This window comes from Lampris incognitus, chromosome 13 (genome assembly GCF_029633865.1).
Source record: "Lampris incognitus isolate fLamInc1 chromosome 13, fLamInc1.hap2, whole genome shotgun sequence".
Lineage (NCBI taxonomy): Eukaryota > Metazoa > Chordata > Actinopteri > Lampriformes > Lampridae > Lampris > Lampris incognitus.
Window position 1 is genome coordinate 2,135,330 of NC_079223.1, and position 21,533 is coordinate 2,156,862.

General features: G+C 43.4%; 1 protein-coding gene across 6 annotated transcripts in view; it reads right to left on the reverse strand.

Annotated features, from left to right (window-relative positions):
- LOC130122856 (multimerin-2-like) overlaps window positions 1–21,533 on the reverse strand; it is a 220,075-nt gene that overhangs the window by 115,541 nt on the left and 83,001 nt on the right. For 4 of the 6 annotated variants that reach the window (XM_056291904.1, XM_056291902.1, XM_056291901.1 and 1 more), the window contains 2 exons: window positions 14,594–14,677; window positions 14,167–14,349 (listed from right to left, as the gene is read on the reverse strand). In XM_056291904.1, the coding sequence (XP_056147879.1) occupies window positions 14,167–14,349; window positions 14,594–14,677 (267 nt within the window). The remainder of the gene's footprint in view (window positions 1–14,166; window positions 14,350–14,593; window positions 14,678–21,533) is intronic. The other 2 variants (XM_056291903.1, XM_056291905.1) reach the window with 2 other exon arrangements.

Here is a 21,533-nt window from a genome sequence, read left to right on the forward strand (position 1 = left end):
CTCCACTCTACACCTTCTGCAACTCCACCTGTAGAGTTTGATGCTCCACACTACACCTTCTGCAACTCCACCTGTAGAGTTTGATGCTCCACACTACACCTTCTGCAACTCCACCTGTAGTTTGATGCTCCACACTACACCTTCTGCAACTCCACCTGTAGAGTTTGATGCTCCACACTACACCTTCTGCAACTCCACCTGTAGAGTTTGATGCTCAACACTACACCTTCTGCAACTCCACCTGTAGAGTTTGATGCTCAACACTACACCTTCTGCAACTCCACCTGTAGAGTTTGATGCTCAACACTAGACCTTCTGCAACTCCACCTGTAGTGTTTGATGCTCAACACTACGCCTTCTTCAACTCCACCTGTAGAGTTTGATGCTCAACACTACACCTTCTGCAACTCCACCTGTAGAGTTTGATGCTCAACACTACGCCTTCTGCAACTCCACCTGTAGTGTTTGATACTCAACACTATGCCTTCTGCAGCTCCACCTGTAGTGTTTGATGCTCAACACTACGCCTTCTGTAACTCCACCTGTAGTGTTTGATGCTCAACACTACACCTTCTGCAACTCCACCTGTAGTGTTAGATGCTCAACACTACGCCTTCTTCAACTCCACCTGTAGAGTTTGATGCTCAACACTACGCCTTCTGCAACTCCACCTTTAGTGTTTGATGCTCAACACTACGCCTTCTTCAACTCCACCTGTAGAGTTTGATGCTCAACACTACGCCTTCTGCAACTCCACCTGTAGTGTTCGATGCTCAACACTACGCCTTCTTCAACTCCACCTGTAGAGTTTGATGCTCAACACTACGCCTTCTGCAATTCCACCTGTAGTGTTTGATGCTCAACACTACGCCTTCTTCAACTCCACCTGTAGAGTTTGATGCTCAACACTACGCCTTCTGCAACTCCACCTGTAGAGTTTGATGCTCAACACTACGCCTTCTGCAACTCCACCTGTAGTGTTAGATGCTCAACACTACGCCTTCTGCAACTCCACCTGTAGTGTTTGATGCTCAACACTACACCTTCTGCAACTCCACCTGTAGAGTTTGATGCTCAACACTACGCCTTCTGCAACGCCACCTGTAGCGTTTGATGCTCAACACTACGCCTTCTGCAACTCCACCTGTAGAGTTTGATGCTCAACACTACACCTTCTGCAACTCCACCTGTAGAGTTTGATGCTCAACACTACGCCTTCTGCAACTCCACCTGTAGAGTTTGATGCTCAACACTACACCTTCTGCAACTCCACCTGTAGAGTTTGATGCTCAACACTACGCCTTCTGCAACTCCACCTGTAGTGTTTGATGCTCAACACTACACCTTCTGCAACTCCACCTGTAGAGTTTGATGCTCAACACTACGCCTTCTGCAACTCCACCTGTAGTGTTTGATGCTCAACACTATGTTTTCTTCAACTCCACCTCTAGTGTTTGATACTCAACACTACGCCTTCTGCAGCTCCACCTGTAGTGTTTGATGACATTGCCTGTTCATGTTGTGCTTCTATTTCAACATTCATGTATTCCTTTTTAGACTTTTCCCTCTGAGGGTGGTTCAGTTTTGTCGGTGTAATCTGGACTCTGTCCCTTTTCTGTTGTCTCTTCACTGTTCTGCCTGGTTTTACCCTGTTTGTTTTCTGTTGTCTCTTCACTGTTCTGCCTGGTTTCACTCTGTTTGTTTTCTGTTGTCTCTTCACTGCTCTGCCTGGTTTTACCCTGTTTGTTTTCTGTTGACTCTTCACTGTTCTGCCTGGTTTTACGCTGTTTTTTTCTGTTGACTCTTCACTGTTCTGCCTGGTTTTATCCTGTTTGTTTTCTGTTGTCTTTTCACTGCTCTGTCTGGTTTTACCCTGTGAGTTGTCTCTTCACTGTTCTGCCTGGTTTTACCCTGTTTGTTTTCTGTTGTCTCTTCACTGTTCTGCCTGGTTTTACTCTGTCCCTTTTCTGTTATCTCTTGGACATTCTGCCTGGTTTTAATCTGTTTGTTTTCTGTTGTCTCTTGGCTGCTCTGCCTGGTTTCACTCTGTTTGTTTTCTGTTGTCTCTTCACTGTTCTGCCTGGTTTTACTCTGTTTTCTGATGTCTCTTCACTGTTCTGCCTGGTTTTACTCTGTTTGTTTTCTGTTGTCTCTTGGCTGCTCTGCCTGGTTTTACTCTGTTTGTTTTCTGTTGTCTCTTCACTGTTCTGCCTGGTTTTACTCTGTTTTCTGATGTCTCTTCACTGTTCTGCCTGGTTTTACTCTGTTTGTTTTCTGTTGTCTCTTGGCTGCTCTGCCTGGTTTTACTCTGTTTGTTTTCTGTTGTCTTTTCACTGCTCTGCCTGGTTTTACTCTTTGTTTTCTGTTGTCTCTTGGCTGTTCCGCCTGGTTTTACTCTGTTTGTTTTCTGTTGTCTCTTGGCTGCTCTGCCTGGTTTTACTCTGTTTGTTTTCTGTTGTCTCTTCACTGTTCTGCCTGGTTTTACCCTGTTTGTTTTCTGTTGTCTGTTCACTGTTCCGCCTGGTTTTACTCTGTTTGTTTTCTGTTGTCTTTTCTCTGTTCTGCCTGGTTTCACTCTGTTTGTTTTCTGTTGTCTCTTCACTGTTCTGCCTGGTTTTACTCTGTTTGTTTTCTGTTGTCTCTTGGCTGCTCTGCCTGGTTTTACTCTGTTTGTTTTCTGTTGTCTCTTCACTGTTCTGCCTGGTTTTACCCTCTTTGTTTTCTGTTGTCTCTTCACTGCTCTGCCTGGTTTTACTCTGTTTGTTTTCTGTTGTCTTTTCACTGCTCTGCCTGGTTTTACCCTGTTTGTTTTCTGTTGTCTCTTCACTGTACTGCCTGGTTTCACTCTGTTCGTTTTCTGTTGTCTCTTCGCTGTTCCGCCTGGTTTTACTCTATTTGTTTTCTGTTGTCTCTTCACTGTTCTGCCTGGTTTTACTCTGTTTGTTTTCTGTTGTCTCTTGGCTGCTCTGCCTGGTTTTACTGTTTGTTTTCTGTTGTCTTTTCACTGCTCTGCCTGGTTTTATCCTGTTTGTTTTCTGTTGTCTTTTCACTGCTCTGCCTGGTTTTACCCTGTGAGTTGTCTCTTCACTGTTCTGCCTGGTTTTACCCTGTTTGTTTTCTGTTGTCTCTTCACTGTTCTGCCTGGTTTTACTCTGTCCCTTTTCTGTTATCTCTTGGACATTCTGCCTGGTTTTACTCTGTTTGTTTTCTGTTGTCTCTTGGCTGCTCTGCCTGGTTTCACTCTGTTTGTTTTCTGTTGTCTCTTCACTGTTCTGCCTGGTTTTACTCTGTTTGATTCTGTTGTCTCTTCACTGTTCTGCCTGGTTTCACTGTTTGTTTTCTGTTGTCTCTTGGCTGCTCTGCCTGGTTTTATTCTGTTTGTTTTCTGTTGTCTCTTCACTGTTCTGCCTGGTTTTACTGTTTTCTGTTGTCTCTTCACTGTTCTGCCTGGTTTTACTCTGTTTGTTTTCTGTTGTCTCTTGGCTGCTCTGCCTGGTTTTACTCTGTTTGTTTTCTGTTGTCTTTTCACTGCTCTGCCTGCTTTTACTCTTTGTTTTCTGTTGTCTCTTGGCTGTTCCGCGTGGTTTTACTCTGTCTGTTTTCTGTTGTCTCTTCACTGTTCTGCCTGGTTTTACCCTGTTTGTTTTCTGTTGTCTCTTGGCTGCTCTGCCTGGTTTTACTCTGTCTGTTTTCTGTTGTCTGTTCACTGTTCTGCCTGGTTTTACCCTGTTTGTTTTCTGTTGTCTGTTCACTGTTCCGCCTGGTTTTACTCTGTTTGTTTTCTGTTGTCTTTTCTCTGTTCTGCCTGGTTTCACTCTGTTTGTTTTCTGTTGTATCTTCACTGTTCTGCCTGGTTTTACTCTGTTTGTTTTCTGTTGTCTCTTCACTGTTCTGCCTGGTTTTACTCTGTTTGTTTTCTGTTGTCTCTTCACTGTTCTGCCTGGTTTTACCCTCTTTGTTTTCTGTTGTCTCTTCACTACTCTGCCTGGTTTTACTCTGTTTGTTTTCTGTTGTCTTTTCACTGCTCTGCCTGGTTTTACCCTGTTTGTTTTCTGTTGTATCTTCACTGTTCTGCCTGGTTTCACTCTGTTTGTTTTCTGTTGTCTCTTCACTGTTCCGTCTGGTTTTACTCTGTTTGTTTTCTGTTGTCTCTTCACTGTTCTGCCTGGTTTCACTCTGTTTGTGTTCTGTTGTCTCTTCACTGTTCTGCCTGGTTTTACTCTGTTTGTTTTCTGTTGTCTCTTGGCTGCTCTGCCTGGTTTTACTGTTTGTTTTCTGTTGTCTTTTCACTGCTCTGCCTGGTTTTACTCTGTTTGTTTTCTGTTGTCTCTTGGCTGTTCTGCCTGGTTTTACTCTGTTTGTTTTCTGTTGTCTCTTCACTGTTCTGCCTGGTTTTATCCTGTTTGTTTTCTTTTGTCTTTTCACTGCTCTGTCTGGTTTTACCCTGTTAGTTGTCTCTTCACTGTTCTGCCTGGTTTTACCCTGTTTGTTTTCTGTTGTCTCTTCACTGTTCTGCCTGGTTTTACTCTGTCCCTTTTCTGTTATCTCTTGGACATTCTGCCTGGTTTTAATCTGTTTGTTTTCTGTTGTCTCTTGGCTGCTCTGCCTGGTTTCACTCTGTTTGTTTTCTGTTGTCTCTTCACTGTTCTGCCTGGTTTTACTCTGTTTTCTGATGTCTCTTCACTGTTCTGCCTGGTTTTACTCTGTTTGTTTTCTGTTGTCTCTTGGCTGCTCTGCCTGGTTTTACTCTGTTTGTTTTCTGTTGTCTCTTCACTGTTCTGCCTGGTTTTACTCTGTTTTCTGATGTCTCTTCACTGTTCTGCCTGGTTTTACTCTGTTTGTTTTCTGTTGTCTCTTGGCTGCTCTGCCTGGTTTTACTCTGTTTGTTTTCTGTTGTCTTTTCACTGCTCTGCCTGCTTTTACTCTTTGTTTTCTGTTGTCTCTTGGCTGTTCCGCGTGGTTTTACTCTGTCTGTTTTCTGTTGTCTGTTCACTGTTCTGCCTGGTTTTACCCTGTTTGTTTTCTGTTGTCTGTTCACTGTTCCGCCTGGTTTTACTCTGTTTGTTTTCTGTTGTCTTTTCTCTGTTCTGCCTGGTTTCACTCTGTTTGTTTTCTGTTGTCTCTTCACTGTTCTGCCTGGTTTTACTCTGTTTGTTTTCTGTTGTCTCTTGGCTGCTCTGCCTGGTTTTACTCTATTTGTTTTCTGTTGTCTCTTCACTGTTCTGCCTGGTTTTACTCTGTTTGTTTTCTGTTGTCTCTTGGCTGCTCTGCCTGGTTTTACTGTTTGTTTTCTGTTGTCTTTTCACTGCTCTGCCTGGTTTTATCCTGTTTGTTTTCTGTTGTCTTTTCACTGCTCTGCCTGGTTTTACCCTGTGAGTTGTCTCTTCACTGTTCTGCCTGGTTTTACCCTGTTTGTTTTCTGTTGTCTCTTCACTGTTCTGCCTGGTTTTACTCTGTCCCTTTTCTGTTATCTCTTGGACATTCTGCCTGGTTTTACTCTGTTTGTTTTCTGTTGTCTCTTGGCTGCTCTGCCTGGTTTCACTCTGTTTGTTTTCTGTTGTCTCTTCACTGTTCTGCCTGGTTTTACTCTGTTTGATTCTGTTGTCTCTTCACTGTTCTGCCTGGTTTCACTGTTTGTTTTCTGTTGTCTCTTGGCTGCTCTGCCTGGTTTTATTCTGTTTGTTTTCTGTTGTCTCTTCACTGTTCTGCCTGGTTTTACTGTTTTCTGTTGTCTCTTCACTGTTCTGCCTGGTTTTACTCTGTTTGTTTTCTGTTGTCTCTTGGCTGCTCTGCCTGGTTTTACTCTGTTTGTTTTCTGTTGTCTTTTCACTGCTCTGCCTGCTTTTACTCTTTGTTTTCTGTTGTCTCTTGGCTGTTCCGCGTGGTTTTACTCTGTCTGTTTTCTGTTGTCTCTTCACTGTTCTGCCTGGTTTTACCCTGTTTGTTTTCTGTTGTCTCTTGGCTGCTCTGCCTGGTTTTACTCTGTCTGTTTTCTGTTGTCTGTTCACTGTTCTGCCTGGTTTTACCCTGTTTGTTTTCTGTTGTCTGTTCACTGTTCCGCCTGGTTTTACTCTGTTTGTTTTCTGTTGTCTTTTCTCTGTTCTGCCTGGTTTCACTCTGTTTGTTTTCTGTTGTATCTTCACTGTTCTGCCTGGTTTTACTCTGTTTGTTTTCTGTTGTATCTTCACTGTTCTGCCTGGTTTTACTGTTTTCTGTTGTCTCTTCACTGTTCTGCCTGGTTTTACTCTGTTTGTTTTCTGTTGTCTCTTCACTGTTCTGCCTGGTTTTACTCTGTTTGTTTTCTGTTGTCTTTTCTCTGTTCTGCCTGGTTTCACTCTGTTTGTTTTCTGTTGTCTCTTCACTGTTCTGCCTGGTTTCACTCTGTTTGTTTTCTGTTGTATCTTCACTGTTCTGCCTGGTTTCACTCTGTTTGTTTTCTGTTGTATCTTCACTGTTCTGCCTGGTTTTACTCTGTTTGTTTTCTGTTGTCTCTTCACTGTTCTGCCTGGTTTTACTCTGTTTGTTTTCTGTTGTCTCTTGGCTGCTCTGCCTGGTTTCACTCTGTTTGTTTTCTGTTGTCTCTTCACTGTTCTGCCTGGTTTTACTCTGTTTGATTCTGTTGTCTCTTCACTGTTCTGCCTGGTTTCACTGTTTGTTTTCTGTTGTCTCTTGGCTGCTCTGCCTGGTTTTATTCTGTTTGTTTTCTGTTGTCTCTTCACTGTTCTGCCTGGTTTTACTGTTTTCTGTTGTCTCTTCACTGTTCTGCCTGGTTTTACTCTGTTTGTTTTCTGTTGTCTCTTGGCTGCTCTGCCTGGTTTTACTCTGTTTGTTTTCTGTTGTCTTTTCACTGCTCTGCCTGCTTTTACTCTTTGTTTTCTGTTGTCTCTTGGCTGTTCCGCGTGGTTTTACTCTGTCTGTTTTCTGTTGTCTGTTCACTGTTCTGCCTGGTTTTACCCTGTTTGTTTTCTGTTGTCTGTTCACTGTTCCGCCTGGTTTTACTCTGTTTGTTTTCTGTTGTCTTTTCTCTGTTCTGCCTGGTTTCACTCTGTTTGTTTTCTGTTGTATCTTCACTGTTCTGCCTGGTTTTACTCTGTTTGTTTTCTGTTGTCTCTTCACTGTTCTGCCTGGTTTTACTCTGTTTGTTTTCTGTTGTCTCTTCACTGTTCTGCCTGGTTTTACCCTCTTTGTTTTCTGTTGTCTCTTCACTACTCTGCCTGGTTTTACTCTGTTTGTTTTCTGTTGTCTTTTCACTGCTCTGCCTGGTTTTACCCTGTTTGTTTTCTGTTGTATCTTCACTGTTCTGCCTGGTTTCACTCTGTTTGTTTTCTGTTGTCTCTTCACTGTTCCGTCTGGTTTTACTCTGTTTGTTTTCTGTTGTCTCTTCACTGTTCTGCCTGGTTTCACTCTGTTTGTGTTCTGTTGTCTCTTCACTGTTCTGCCTGGTTTTACTCTGTTTGTTTTCTGTTGTCTCTTGGCTGCTCTGCCTGGTTTTACTGTTTGTTTTCTGTTGTCTTTTCACTGCTCTGCCTGGTTTTACTCTGTTTGTTTTCTGTTGTCTCTTGGCTGTTCTGCCTGGTTTTACTCTGTTTGTTTTCTGTTGTCTCTTCACTGTTCTGCCTGGTTTTATCCTGTTTGTTTTCTTTTGTCTTTTCACTGCTCTGTCTGGTTTTACCCTGTTAGTTGTCTCTTCACTGTTCTGCCTGGTTTTACCCTGTTTGTTTTCTGTTGTCTCTTCACTGTTCTGCCTGGTTTTACTCTGTCCCTTTTCTGTTATCTCTTGGACATTCTGCCTGGTTTTAATCTGTTTGTTATCTGTTGTCTCTTGGCTGCTCTGCCTGGTTTCACTCTGTTTGTTTTCTGTTGTCTCTTCACTGTTCTGCCTGGTTTTACTCTGTTTTCTGATGTCTCTTCACTGTTCTGCCTGGTTTTACTCTGTTTGTTTTCTGTTGTCTCTTGGCTGCTCTGCCTGGTTTTACTCTGTTTGTTTTCTGTTGTCTCTTCACTGTTCTGCCTGGTTTTACTCTGTTTTCTGATGTCTCTTCACTGTTCTGCCTGGTTTTACTCTGTTTGTTTTCTGTTGTCTCTTGGCTGCTCTGCCTGGTTTTACTCTGTTTGTTTTCTGTTGTCTTTTCACTGCTCTGCCTGCTTTTACTCTTTGTTTTCTGTTGTCTCTTGGCTGTTCCGCGTGGTTTTACTCTGTCTGTTTTCTGTTGTCTGTTCACTGTTCTGCCTGGTTTTACCCTGTTTGTTTTCTGTTGTCTGTTCACTGTTCCGCCTGGTTTTACTCTGTTTGTTTTCTGTTGTCTTTTCTCTGTTCTGCCTGGTTTCACTCTGTTTGTTTTCTGTTGTCTCTTCACTGTTCTGCCTGGTTTTACTCTGTTTGTTTTCTGTTGTCTCTTGGCTGCTCTGCCTGGTTTTACTCTGTTTGTTTTCTGTTGTCTCTTCACTGTTCTGCCTGGTTTTACCCTCTTTGTTTTCTGTTGTCTCTTCACTGCTCTGCCTGGTTTTACTCTGTTTGTTTTCTGTTGTCTTTTCACTGCTCTGCCTGGTTTTACCCTGTTTGTTTTCTGTTGTCTCTTCACTGTACTGCCTGGTTTCACTCTGTTCGTTTTCTGTTGTCTCTTCGCTGTTCCGCCTGGTTTTACTCTGTCTGTTTTCTGTTGTCTGTTCACTGTTCTGCCTGGTTTTACCCTGTTTGTTTTCTGTTGTCTTTTCTCTGTTCTGCCTGGTTTCACTCTGTTTGTTTTCTGTTGTCTCTTCACTGTTCCGTCTGGTTTTACTCTGTTTGTTTTCTGTTGTCTCTTCACTGTTCTGCCTGGTTTCACTCTGTTTGTGTTCTGTTGTCTCTTCACTGTTCTGCCTGGTTTGACTCTGTTTGTTTTCTGTTGTCTCTTGGCTGCTCTGCCTGGTTTTACTGTTTGTTTTCTGTTGTCTTTTCACTGCTCTGCCTGGTTTTACTCTGTTTGTTTTCTGTTGTCTCTTGGCTGTTCTGCCTGGTTTTACTCTGTTTGTTTTCTGTTGTCTCTTCACTGTTCTGCCTGGTTTTATCCTGTTTGTTTTCTTTTGTCTTTTCACTGCTCTGTCTGGTTTTACCCTGTTAGTTGTCTCTTCACTGTTCTGCCTGGTTTTACCCTCTTTGTTTTCTGTTGTCACTTCACTGCTCTGCCTGGTTTCACTCTGTTTGTGGTCTGTTGTCTCTTCACTGTTCTGCCTGGTTTTACTCTGTTTGTTTTCTGTTGTCTCTTCACTGTTCTGCCTGGTTTTACCCTGTTTGTTTTCTGTTGTCTCTTCACTGTTCTGCCTGGTTTTACTCTGTTTTCTGTTGTCTCTTCACTGTTCTGCCTGGTTTTACTCTGTTTGTGTTCTGTTGTCTCTTGGCTGCTCTGCCTGGTTTCACTCTGTTTGTTTTCTGTTGTCTCTTGGCTGCTCTGCCTGGTTTCACTCTGTTTGTTTTCTGTTGTCTCTTCACTGCTCTGCCTGGTTTTACTCTGTTTGTTTTCTGTTGTCTCTTCACTGTTCTGCCTGGTTTTACTCTGTTTTCTGTTGTCTTTTCACTGCTCTGCCTGGTTTTACCCTGTTTGTTTTCTGTTGTCTCTTCACTGCTCTGCCTGGTTTTACTCTGTTTGTTTTCTGTTGTCTTTTCACTGCTCTGTCTGGTTTTACCCTCTTTGTTTTCTGTTGTCTCTTCACTACTCTGCCTGGTTTTACTCTGTTTGTTTTCTGTTGTCTCTTCACTGTTCTGCCTGGTTTTACTCTGTTCCTTTTCTGTTATCTCTTGGATATTCTGCCTGGTTTTACTCTGTTTGTTTTCTGTTGTCTCTTCACTGTTCTGCCTGGTTTCCCTGTTTGTTTTCTGTTGTCTCTTCACTGTTCTGCCTGGTTTTACCCTGTTTGTTTTCTGTTGTCTCTTCACTGTTCCGCCTGGTTTCACTCTGTGTTCTGTTGTCTCTTCACTGTTCTGCCTGGTTTCACTCTGTTTGTGTTCTGTTGTCTCTTGGCTGCTCTGCCTGGTTTTACTCTGTTTTCTGTTGACTCTTCACTGTTCTGCCTGGTTTTACCCTCTGTTTTCTGTTGTCTTTTCTCTGTTCTGCCTGGTTTCACTCTGTTTGTGGTCTGTTGTCTCTTCACTGTTCTGCCTGGTTTTACTCTGTTTGTTTTCTGTTGTCTCTTCACTGTTCTGCCTGGTTTTACCCTGTTTGTTTTCTGTTGTCTCTTCACTGTTCTGCCTGGTTTTACTCTGTTTTCTGTTGTCTCTTCACTGTTCTGCCTGGTTTTACTCTGTTTGTGTTCTGTTGTCTCTTGGCTGCTCTGCCTGGTTTTACTCTGTGTGTTTTCTGTTGTCTCTTGGCTGTTCCGCCTGGTATCACTCTGTTTGTTTTCTGTTGTCTCTTGGCTGTTCTGCCTGGTTTTACTCTGTTTGTGTTCTGTTGTCTCTTCACTGTTCAGCCTGGTTTTACTCTGTTTTATGTTGTCTCTTCACTGTTCCGCCTGGTTTTACTCTGTTTGTTTTCTGTTGTCTCTTCACTGTTCTGCCTGGTTTTACTCTGTTTTCTGTTGTCTGTTCACTGCTCTGCCTGGTTTTACTCTGTTTTCTGTTGTCTCTTCACTGCTCTGCCTGGTTTTACTCTGTTTGTTTTCTGTTGTCTTTTCACTGCTCTGCCTGGTTTTACCTTGTTTGTTTTCTGTTGTCTCTTCACTGTTCTGCCTGGTTTTACTCTGTTTGTTTTCTGTTGTCTTTTCACTGCTCTGCCTGGTTTTACCCTGTTTGTTTTCTGTTGTCTCTTCACTGCTCTGCCTGGTTTTACTCTGTTTGTTTTCTGTTGTCTTTTCACTGCTCTGTCTGGTTTTACCCTATTAGTTGTCTCTTCACTGTTCTGCCTGGTTTTACTCTGTTTGTTTTCTGTTGACTCTTCACTGTTCTGCCTGGTTTTATCCTGTTTGTTTTCTGTTGTCTCTTCACTGTTCTGCCTGGTTTTACTCTGTTCCTTTTCTGTTATCTCTTGGATATTCTGCCTGGTTTTACTCTGTTTGTTTTCTGTTGTCTCTTCACTGTTCTGCCTGGTTTCCCTGTTTGTTTTCTGTTGTCTCTTCACTGTTCTGCCTGGTTTTACCCTGTTTGTTTTCTGTTGTCTCTTCACTGTTCCGCCTGGTTTCACTCTGTGTTCTGTTGTCTCTTCACTGTTCTGCCTGGTTTCACTCTGTTTGTGTTCTGTTGTCTCTTGGCTGCTCTGCCTGGTTTTACTCTGTTTTCTGTTGACTCTTCACTGTTCTGCCTGGTTTTACCCTCTGTTTTCTGTTGTCTTTTCTCTGTTCTGCCTGGTTTCACTCTGTTTGTGGTCTGTTGTCTCTTCACTGTTCTGCCTGGTTTTACTCTGTTTGTTTTCTGTTGTCTCTTCACTGTTCTGCCTGGTTTTACCCTGTTTGTTTTCTGTTGTCTCTTCACTGTTCTGCCTGGTTTTACTCTGTTTTCTGTTGTCTCTTCACTGTTCTGCCTGGTTTTACTCTGTTTGTGTTCTGTTGTCTCTTGGCTGCTCTGCCTGGTTTTACTCTGTGTGTTTTCTGTTGTCTCTTGGCTGCTCTGCCTGGTTTTACTCTGTTTGTTTTCTGTTGTCTCTTGGCTGTTCTGCCTGGTTTTACTCTGTTTGTGTTCTGTTGTCTCTTCACTGTTCAGCCTGGTTTTACTCTGTTTTATGTTGTCTCTTCACTGTTCCGCCTGGTTTTACTCTGTTTGTTTTCTGTTGTCTCTTCACTGTTCTGCCTGGTTTTACTCTGTTTTCTGTTGTCTGTTCACTGCTCTGCCTGGTTTTACTCTGTTTTCTGTTGTCTCTTCACTGCTCTGCCTGGTTTTACTCTGTTTGTTTTCTGTTGTCTTTTCACTGCTCTGCCTGGTTTTACCTTGTTTGTTTTCTGTTGTCTCTTCACTGTTCTGCCTGGTTTTACTCTGTTTGTTTTCTGTTGTCTTTTCACTGCTCTGCCTGGTTTTACCCTGTTTGTTTTCTGTTGTCTCTTCACTGCTCTGCCTGGTTTTACTCTGTTTGTTTTCTGTTGTCTTTTCACTGCTCTGCCTGGTTTTACTCTGTTTGTTTTCTGTTGTCTCTTCACTGCTCTGCCTGGTTTTACTCTGTTTGTTTTCTGTTGTCTTTTCACTGCTCTGTCTGGTTTTACCCTATTAGTTGTCTCTTCACTGTTCTGCCTGGTTTTACTCTGTTTTCTGTTGACTCTTCACTGTTCTGCCTGGTTTTATCCTGTTTGTTTTCTGTTGTCTCTTCACTGTTCTGCCTGGTTTTACTCTGTTCCTTTTCTGTTATCTCTTGGATATTCTGCCTGGTTTTACTCTGTTTGTTTTCTGTTGTCTCTTCACTGTTCTGCCTGGTTTCCCTGTTTGTTTTCTGTTGTCTCTTCACTGTTCTGCCTGGTTTTACCCTCTTTGTTTTCTGTTGTCTCTTCACTTTTCCGCCTGGTTTCACTCTGTGTTCTGTTGTCTCTTCACTGTTCTGCCTGGTTTCACTCTGTTTGTGTTCTGTTGTCTCTTGGCTGCTCTGCCTGGTTTTACTCTGTTTTCTGTTGACTCTTCACTGTTCTGCCTGGTTTTACCCTCTGTTTTCTGTTGTCTTTTCTCTGTTCTGCCTGGTTTCACTCTGTTTGTTTTCTGTTGTCTCTTCACTGTTCTGCCTGGTTTTACCCTCTTTGTTTTCTGTTGTCACTTCACTGCTCTGCCTGGTTTTACTCTGTTTTCTGTTGTCTTTTCACTGCTCTGCCTGGTTTTACCCTGTTTGTTTTCTGTTGTCTCTTCACTGTTCTGCCTGGTTTCACTCTGTTTGTTTTCTGTTGTCTCTTCAATGTGCCGCCTGGTTTTACTCTGTTTTCTGTTGTCTCTTCACTGTTCTGCCTGGTTTCACTCTGTTTGTGTTCTGTTGTCTCTTCACTGTTCTGCCTGGTTTTACTCTGTTTGTTTTCTGTTGTCTTTTCACTGCTCTGCCTGGTTTGACTCTGTTTTCTGTTGTCTCTTCACTGTTCTGCCTGGTTTTACTCTGTTTGTTTTCTGTTGTCTCTTCACTGTTCTGCCTGGTTTTACTCTGTTTGTTTTCTGTTGTCTCTTCACTGTTCTGCCTGGTTTCACTGTTTGTTTTCTGTTGTCTCTTGGCTGCTCTGCCTGGTTTCACTCTGTTTGTTTTCTGTTGTCTCTTCACTGCTCTGCCTGGTTTTACTCTGTTTGTTTTCTGTTGTCTCTTCGCTAATCTGCCTGGTTTTACTCTGTTTGTGTTCCGTTGTCTCTTCACTGTTCTGCCTGGATTTACTCTGTTTGCTGTTGTCTCTTCACTGTTCTGCCTGGTTTTTCCCCTGATGTGTTTCTACTGATGTGTTTCTACTGACCTGTTTCTACTGATGTTTTCTACTGACCTGTTTCCATTGATGTGTTTCTACTGACCTGTTTCTACTGATGTGTTTCTACTGACCTGTTTCTACTGATGTGTTTCCACTGATGTGTTTCTACTGACCTGTTTCCACTGATGTGTTTCTACCTACCTGTTTCTACTGATGTGTTTCTACTGACCTGTTTCTACTGATGTGTTTCTACTGACCTGTTTCTACTGATGTGTTTCTACTGATGTGTTTCCACTTATGTGTTTCTACTGACCTGTTTCTACTGATGTGTTTCCACTGATGTGTTTCTACTGACCTGTTTCTACTGACCTGTTTCCACTGATGTGTTTCTACTGACCTGTTTCTACGGATGTGTTTCCACTGATGTGTTTCTACTGACTTGTTTCTACTGATGTGTTTCCACTGATGTGTTTCTACTGACCTGTTTCTACTGATGTGTTTCTACTGACCTGTTTCCACTGATGTGTTTCCACTGATGTGTTTCTACTGATGTGTTTCTACTGACCTGTTTCTACCGATGTGTTTCCACTGATGTGTTTCTACTGACCTGTTTCTACTAATGTTTTTCCACTGATCTGTTTCTACTGATGTGTTTCTACTGGTGTGTTTCCACTGATGTGTTTCTACTGATCTGTGTCAGGGTCAAGTAGAAACCAGAATGAACACAGGCTTTAATTTGTGATCCGCCTTTTGGTTTGTGAATATCTTCATGGGGTGAAAGGTCAACAGTGAACCGGATGTTTTTCCACTCACAAGGTTAAGTGATGAAACCCGACTCACCATGAAGGTCTTCGCTTCGTGGGGGTGGCTCGTGGGGGTGGGCGGGGCCATGTGGAGGAAGGTGCTGCCTGTGGGCGGAGTCTGTCTGGCTGTGGTTGTTGTGGGTGGAGTCATTGGGCAAACTGATGGATGCATAGTGGTCGTTCTGCTCCTGGTCCAGATCACTACGCTGGTACTGTAATCCTACACACACGCACACACGCACACACGCACACACGCACAGCATCCTTAGATTGTTACGGTGTCAAGTGTGTGTGTGTGTGTGTGTGTACACGTGTGTGTGTGTGTGTGTACACGTGTGTGTGTGTGTGTGTACACGTGTGTGTGTGTGTGTGTGTGTACACGTGTGTGTGTGTGTGTGTGTGTGTACACGTGTGTGTGTACACATGGATGGGTGATTCTGTACAGGTGAGTAAAAGATATGTACCTGAGGGGTGGAGCTTAGAACCTTTCTGTTCATATCTACCTATCAGAGAAGAGTTTGCAGAATCAGACACCTGACTACCGGGAACTATGAGAGAGAGAGAGAGAGAGAGAGAGAGAGAGAGAGGGAGAGAGAGAGACAGAGAGAGAGACAGAGAGATAGAGAGAGACAGAGAGACAGAGAGAGAGACAGAGAGACAGAGAGAGAGACAGAGAGAGAGACAGAGAGATAGAGAGAGACAGAGAGATAGAGAGAGACAGAGAGAGAGACAGAGAGACAGAGAGAGAGAGAGAGACAGAGAGATAGAAACAGAGAGAGAGATAGAAACAGAGAGAGAGACAGAGAGAGAGACAGAGAGATAGAGAGAGACAGAGAGATAGAGAGAGACAGAGAGAGAGACAGAGAGAGAGACAGAGAGACAGAGAGAGAGACAGAGAGAGAGACAGAGAGATAGAGAGAGACAGAGAGATAGAGAGAGACAGAGAGAGAGACAGAGAGACAGAGAGAGAGAGAGAGACAGAGAGATAGAAACAGAGAGAGAGATAGAAACAGAGAGAGAGACAGAGAGAGAGACAGAGAGATAGAGAGAGACAGAGAGATAGAGAGAGACAGAGAGAGAGACAGAGAGAGAGAGAGAGACAGAGAGAGACAGAGAGAGAGAGAGAAATTTTGATTTTCAAAAGGTACATTTATTCCAAATACGCTACAATCCAACAGTCCAACAGTTTACACCCAAACACAATTATCTCTTTATAATCCAGTCATACAAAAACCAGTTTCAGGGAAAAACAAAAAACACTGAGTAGTCTAAACAAGTATTTGTAAAAAACACAATTTCAAAATAAAATAGCCTAACATAACAAACACAAAATCACCTCAGGGGGTTTGCAGCAACACAACATCCTGTCCTTAGACCCCCGCATTGAATGAGGGACAACTCCATAAAAAACCCTTTAACAGGGAGAAACAGTAGGAAGAAGCCTCAGGGAGAGCAACAGAGGAGGGATCCCTCTCCCAAGACGCACAACGTGCAATGGATGTTGTGTTTACACAATGTACATAACAAATAAAATAAGAAGAAGACCAAATCTTCACCAACTCCCACTAAGCACACTACCAGCCCAAGTTCTGGGGGGGGGGGGGTGAACGCTTTGCTCCCTTGTTGGAGGCCCCCATCATCCTCAGCTCTCCTTTAGACAGTTTTTACTTCTTAGCTGTCAAAAAAGGTCTCTTGTGTGGCATGTAGACCTCATGGAGACCTCGTGGAGACCTCGTGGAGACCTCGTGGAGACCTCACGGAGACCTCCTGGAGACCTCATGGAGACCTCGTGGAGACCTCATGGAGACCTCATGGAGACCTCATGTTGAGCAGCTGAGCTACGGCCTCGGTGTTGTTGAGTCCCAATCCTGCTGCAGCCACTATGCACTGTGGGGTGATGGTCGTGGAGGAAAACAGTTTCTGGGAAATCCTGGAAGGCACCAGTCGTAGACCACCAGCCTGGTTCCATGTATCAGTGGCTCCTCCAGTGGCAGTAGGAGGAGGAGCGCCCGGTGCAACACCCTCATCAACCAGACTGGTCTTCCACCTCATCAACAACAGTGACCAGGACGGGACATGACTTGTGTTATACTGCCTCTGACTCTTCATGCTGTCACTCTTGTTTGATTTTCAGAAGTATTTAGCGTGTTCACTGTTCTGCCTGGTTTCACTCTGTTTGTTTTCTGTTGTCTCTTCACTGCTCTGCCTGGTTTTACCCTGTTTGTTTTCTGTTGTCTCTTCACTGTTCTGCCTGGTTTTACCCTGTTTGTTTTCTGTTGTCTCTTCACTGTTCTGCCTGGTTTTACTCTGTCCCTTTTCTGTTGTCTCTTCACTGTTCTGCCTGGTTTTACCCTGTTTGTTTTCTGTTGTCTCTTCACTGTTCTGCCTGGTTTCACTGTTTGTTTTCTGTTGTCTCTTGGCTGCTCTGCCTGGTTTCACTCTGTTTGTTTTCTGTTGTCTCTTCAGTGTTCTGCCTGGTTTTACTCTGTTTGTTTTCTGTTCTCTCTTCACTGTTCTGCCTGGTTTTACTCTGTTTTCTGTTGTCTTTTCTCTGTTCTGCCTGGTTTCACTCTGTTTGTTTTCTGTTGTCTCTTCACTGTTCTGCCTGGTTTCACTGTTTGTTTTCTGTTGTCTCTTGGCTGCTCTGCCTGGTTTTACTCTATTTGTTTTCTGTTGTCTCTTGGCTGCTCTGCCTGGTTTTACTCTGCTTGTTTTCTGTTGTCTCTTCACTGCTCTGCCTGGTTTTACTCTGCTTGTTTTCTGTTGTCTCTTCACTGTTCTGCCTGGTTTTACACTGTTTATTTTCTGTTGTCTCTTCACTGTTCTGCCTGGTTTCACTGTTTGTTTTCTGTTGTCTCTTGGCTGCTCTGCCTGGTTTCACTCTGTTTGTTTTCTGTTGTCTCTTCAGTGTTCTGCCTGGTTTTACTCTGTTTGTTTTCTGTTGTCTCTTGGCTGCTCTGCCTGGTTTTACTCTGTTTTCTGTTGTCTCTTCACTGCTCTGCCTGGTTTTACACTGTTTATTTTCTGTTGTCTCTTCACTGTTCTGCCTGGTTTCACTGTTTGTTTTCTGTTGTCTCTTCACTGCTCTGCCTGGTTTTACTCCGCTTGTTTTCTGTTGTCTCTTCACCGCTCTGCCTGGTTTTACTCTGCTTGTTTTCTGTTGTCTCTTGGCTGTTCTGCCTGGTTTTACTCTGCTTGTTTTCTGTTGTCTCTTGGCTGTTCTGCCTGGTTTTACTCTGCTTGTTTTCTGTTGTCTCTTGGCTGTTCTGCCTGGTTTCACTCTGTTTGTTTTCTGTTGTCTCTTCACTGCTCTGCCTGGTTTTACTCTGTTTGTTTTCTGTTGTCTCTTGGCTGCTCTGCCTGGTTTTACTCTGCTTGTTTTCTGTTGTCTCTTCACTGCTCTGCCTGTTTGTTTTCTGTTGTCTCTTGGCTGTTCTGCCTGGTTTTACTCTGCTTGTTTTCTGTTGTCTCTTCACTGTTCTGCCTGGTTTTACTCTGTTTTCTGTTGACTCTTCACTGTTCTGCCTGGTTTTACCCTCTTTGTTTTCTGTTGTCACTTCACTGCTCTGCCTGGTTTTACTCTGTTTGTTTTCTGTTGTCTCTTGGCTGCTCTGCCTGGTTTTACTCTGCTTGTTTTCTGTTGTCTCTTCACTGTTCTGCCTGGTTTTACTCTGTTTTCTGTTGTCTCTTCACGGTTCTGCCTGGTTTTACTCTGTTTGTTTTCTGTTGTCTCTTGGCTGTTCTGCCTGGTTTTACTCTGTTTGTTTTCTGTTGTCTCTTGGCTGTTCTGCCTGGTTTTACTCTGTTTTCTGTTGTCTCTTGGCTGTTCTGCCTGGTTTTACTCTGTTTTCTGTTGTCTCTTCACTGCTCTGCCTGGTTTTACTCCGCTTGTTTTCTGTTGTCTCTTCACCGCTCTGCCTGGTTTTACTCTGCTTGTTTTCTGTTGTCTCTTGGCTGCTCTGCCTGGTTTTACTCAGCTTGTTTTCTGTTGTCTCTTGGCTGTTCTGCCTGGTTTTACTCTGCTTGTTTTCTGTTGTCTCTTGGCTGCTCTGCCTGGTTTCACTCTGTTTGTTTTCTGTTGTCTCTTCACTGCTCTGCCTGGTTTTACTCTGTTTGTTTTCTGTTGTCTCTTGGCTGCTCTGCCTGGTTTTACTCTGTTTTCTGTTGTCTCTTTACTGCTCTGCCTGGTTTTACTCTGCTTGTTTTCTGTTGTCTCTTCACTGCTCTGCCTGTTTGTTTTCTGTTGTCTCTTGGCTGTTCTGCCTGGTTTTACTCTGCTTGTTTTCTGTTGTCTCTTGGCTGTTCTGCCTGGTTTTACTCTGCTTGTTTTCTGTTGTCTCTTCACTGTTCTGCCTGGTTTTACTCTGCTTGTTTTCTGTTGTCTCTTCACTGTTCTGCCTGGTTTTACTCTGTTTTCTGTTGTCTCTTCACTGTTCTGCCTGGTTTTACTCTGTTTTCTGTTGTCTCTTTACTGCTCTGCCTGGTTTTACTCTGCTTGTTTTCTGTTGTCTCTTCACTGCTCTGCCTGTTTGTTTTCTGTTGTCTCTTGGCTGTTCTGCCTGGTTTTACTCTGCTTGTTTTCTGTTGTCTCTTGGCTGTTCTGCCTGGTTTTACTCTGCTTGTTTTCTGTTGTCTCTTCACTGTTCTGCCTGGTTTTACTCTGTTTTCTGTTGTCTCTTCACTGCTCTGCCTGGTTTTACTCTGTTTTCTGTTGTCTCTTCACTGCTCTGCTTGGTTTTACTCCGCTTGTTTTCTGTTGTCTCTTCACCGCTCTGCCTGGTTCTACTCCGCTTGTTTTCTGTTGTCTCTTGGCTGCTCTGCCTGGTTTTACTCTGTTTGTTTTCTGTTGTCTCTTGGCTGTTCTGCCTGGTTTTACTCTGCTTGTTTTCTGTTGTCTCTTGGCTGTTCTGCCTGGTTTTACTCTGCTTGTTTTCTGTTGTCTCTTGGCTTTTCTGCCTGGTTTCACTCTGTTTGTTTTCTGTTGTCTCTTCACTGCTCTGCCTGGTTTTACTCTGTTTGTTTTCTGTTGTCTCTTGGCTGCTCTGCCTGGTTTTACTCTGTTTTCTGTTGTCTCTATACTGCTCTGCCTGGTTTTACTCTGCTTGTTTTCTGTTGTCTCTTCACTGCTCTGCCTGTTTGTTTTCTGTTGTCTCTTGGCTGCTCTGCCTGGTTTTACTCTGTTTGTTTTCTGTTGTCTCTTGGCTGCTCTGCCTGGTTTTACTCTGCTTGTTTTCTGTTGTCTCTTCACTGTTCTGCCTGGTTTTACTCTGTTTGTTTTCTGTTGTCTCTTCACTGTTCTGCCTGGTTTTACTCTGCTTGTTTTCTGTTGTCTCTTCACTGCTCTGCCTGTTTGTTTTCTGTTGTCTCTTGGCTGTTCTGCCTGGTTTTACTCTGTTTGTTTTCTGTTGTCTCTTGGCTGTTCTGCCTGGTTTTACTCTGCTTGTTTTCTGTTGTCTCTTCACTGTTCTGCCTGGTTTTACTCTGCTTGTTTTCTGTTGTCTCTTCACTGCTCTGCCTGTTTGTTTTCTGTTGTCTCTTGGCTGTTCTGCCTGGTTTTACTCTGTTTGTTTTCTGTTGTCTCTTGGCTGCTCTGCCTGGTTTCACTCTGTTTGTTTTCTGTTGTCTCTTCACTGCTCTGCCTGGTTTTACTCTGTTTGTTTTCTGTTGTCTCTTGGCTGCTCTGCCTGGTTTTACTCTGTTTTCTGTTGTCTCTTTACTGCTCTGCCTGGTTTTACTCTGCTTGTTTTCTGTTGTCTCTTCACTGCTCTGCCTGTTTGTTTTCTGTTGTCTCTTGGCTGTTCTGCCTGGTTTTACTCTGCTTGTTTTCTGTTGTCTCTTGGCTGTTCTGCCTGGTTTTACTCTGCTTGTTTTCTGTTGTCTCTTCACTGTTCTGCCTGGTTTTACTCTGCTTGTTTTCTGTTGTCTCTTCACTGTTCTGCCTGGTTTTACTCTGTTTTCTGTTGTCTCTTCACTGTTCTGCCTGGTTTTACTCTGTTTTCTGTTGTCTCTTTACTGCTCTGCCTGGTTTTACTCTGCTTGTTTTCTGTTGTCTCTTCACTGTTCTGCCTGTTTGTTTTCTGTTGTCTCTTGGCTGTTCTGCCTGGTTTTACTCTGCTTGTTTTCTGTTGTCTCTTGGCTGTTCTGCCTGGTTTTACTCTGCTTGTTTTCTGTTGTCTCTTCACTGTTCTGCCTGGTTTTACTCTGTTTTCTGTTGTCTCTTCACTGCTCTGCCTGGTTTTACTCTGTTTTCTGTTGTCTCTTCACTGCTCTGCTTGGTTTTACTCCGCTTGTTTTCTGTTGTCTCTTGGCTGCTCTGCCTGGTTTTACTCTGTTTGTTTTCTGTTGTCTCTTGGCTGTTCTGCCTGGTTTTACTCTGCTTGTTTTCTGTTGTCTCTTGGCTGTTCTGCCTGGTTTTACTCTGCTTGTTTTCTGTTGTCTCTTGGCTTTTCTGCCTGGTTTCACTCTGTTTGTTTTCTGTTGTCTCTTCACTGCTCTGCCTGGTTTTACTCTGTTTGTTTTCTGTTGTCTCTTGGCTGCTCTGCCTGGTTTTACTCTGTTTTCTGTTGTCTCTTTACTGCTCTGCCTGGTTTTACTCTGCTTGTTTTCTGTTGTCTCTTCACTGCTCTGCCTGTTTGTTTTCTGTTGTCTCTTGGCTGTTCTGCCTGGTTTTACTCTGTTTGTTTTCTGTTGTCTCTTGGCTGTTCTGCCTGGTTTCACTCTGTTTGTTTTCTGTTGTCTCTTCAGTGTTCTGCCTGGTTTTACTCTGTTTGTTTTCTGTTGTCTCTTGGCTGCTCTGCCTGGTTTTACTCTGCTTGTTTTCTGTTGTCTCTTCACTGTTCTGCCTGGTTTTACTCTGTTTGTTTTCTGTTGTCTCTTCACTGTTCTGCCTGGTTTTACTCTGCTTGTTTTCTGTTGTCTCTTCACTGCTCTGCCTGTTTGTTTTCTGTTGTCTCTTGGCTGTTCTGCCTGGTTTTACTCTGTTTTCTGTTGTCTCTTCACTGTTCTGCCTGGTTTTACTCTGTTTTCTGTTGTCTCTTTACTGCTCTGCCTGGTTTTACTCTGCTTGTTTTCTGTTGTCTCTTCACTGCTCTGCCTGTTTGTTTTCTGTTGTCTCTTGGCTGTTCTGCCTGGTTTTACTCTGCTTGTTTTCTGTTGTCTCTTGGCTGTTCTGCCTGGTTTTACTCTGCTTGTTTTCTGTTGTCTCTTCACTGTTCTGCCTGGTTTTACTCTGCTTGTTTTCTGTTGTCTCTTCACTGCTCTGCCTGTTTGTTTTCTGTTGTCTCTTGGCTGTTCTGCCTGGTTTTACTCTGTTTTCTGTTGTCTCTTGGCTGTTCTGCCTGGTTTCACTCTGTTTGTTTTCTGTTGTCTCTTCACTGTTCTGCCTGGTTTTACTCTGTTTTCTGT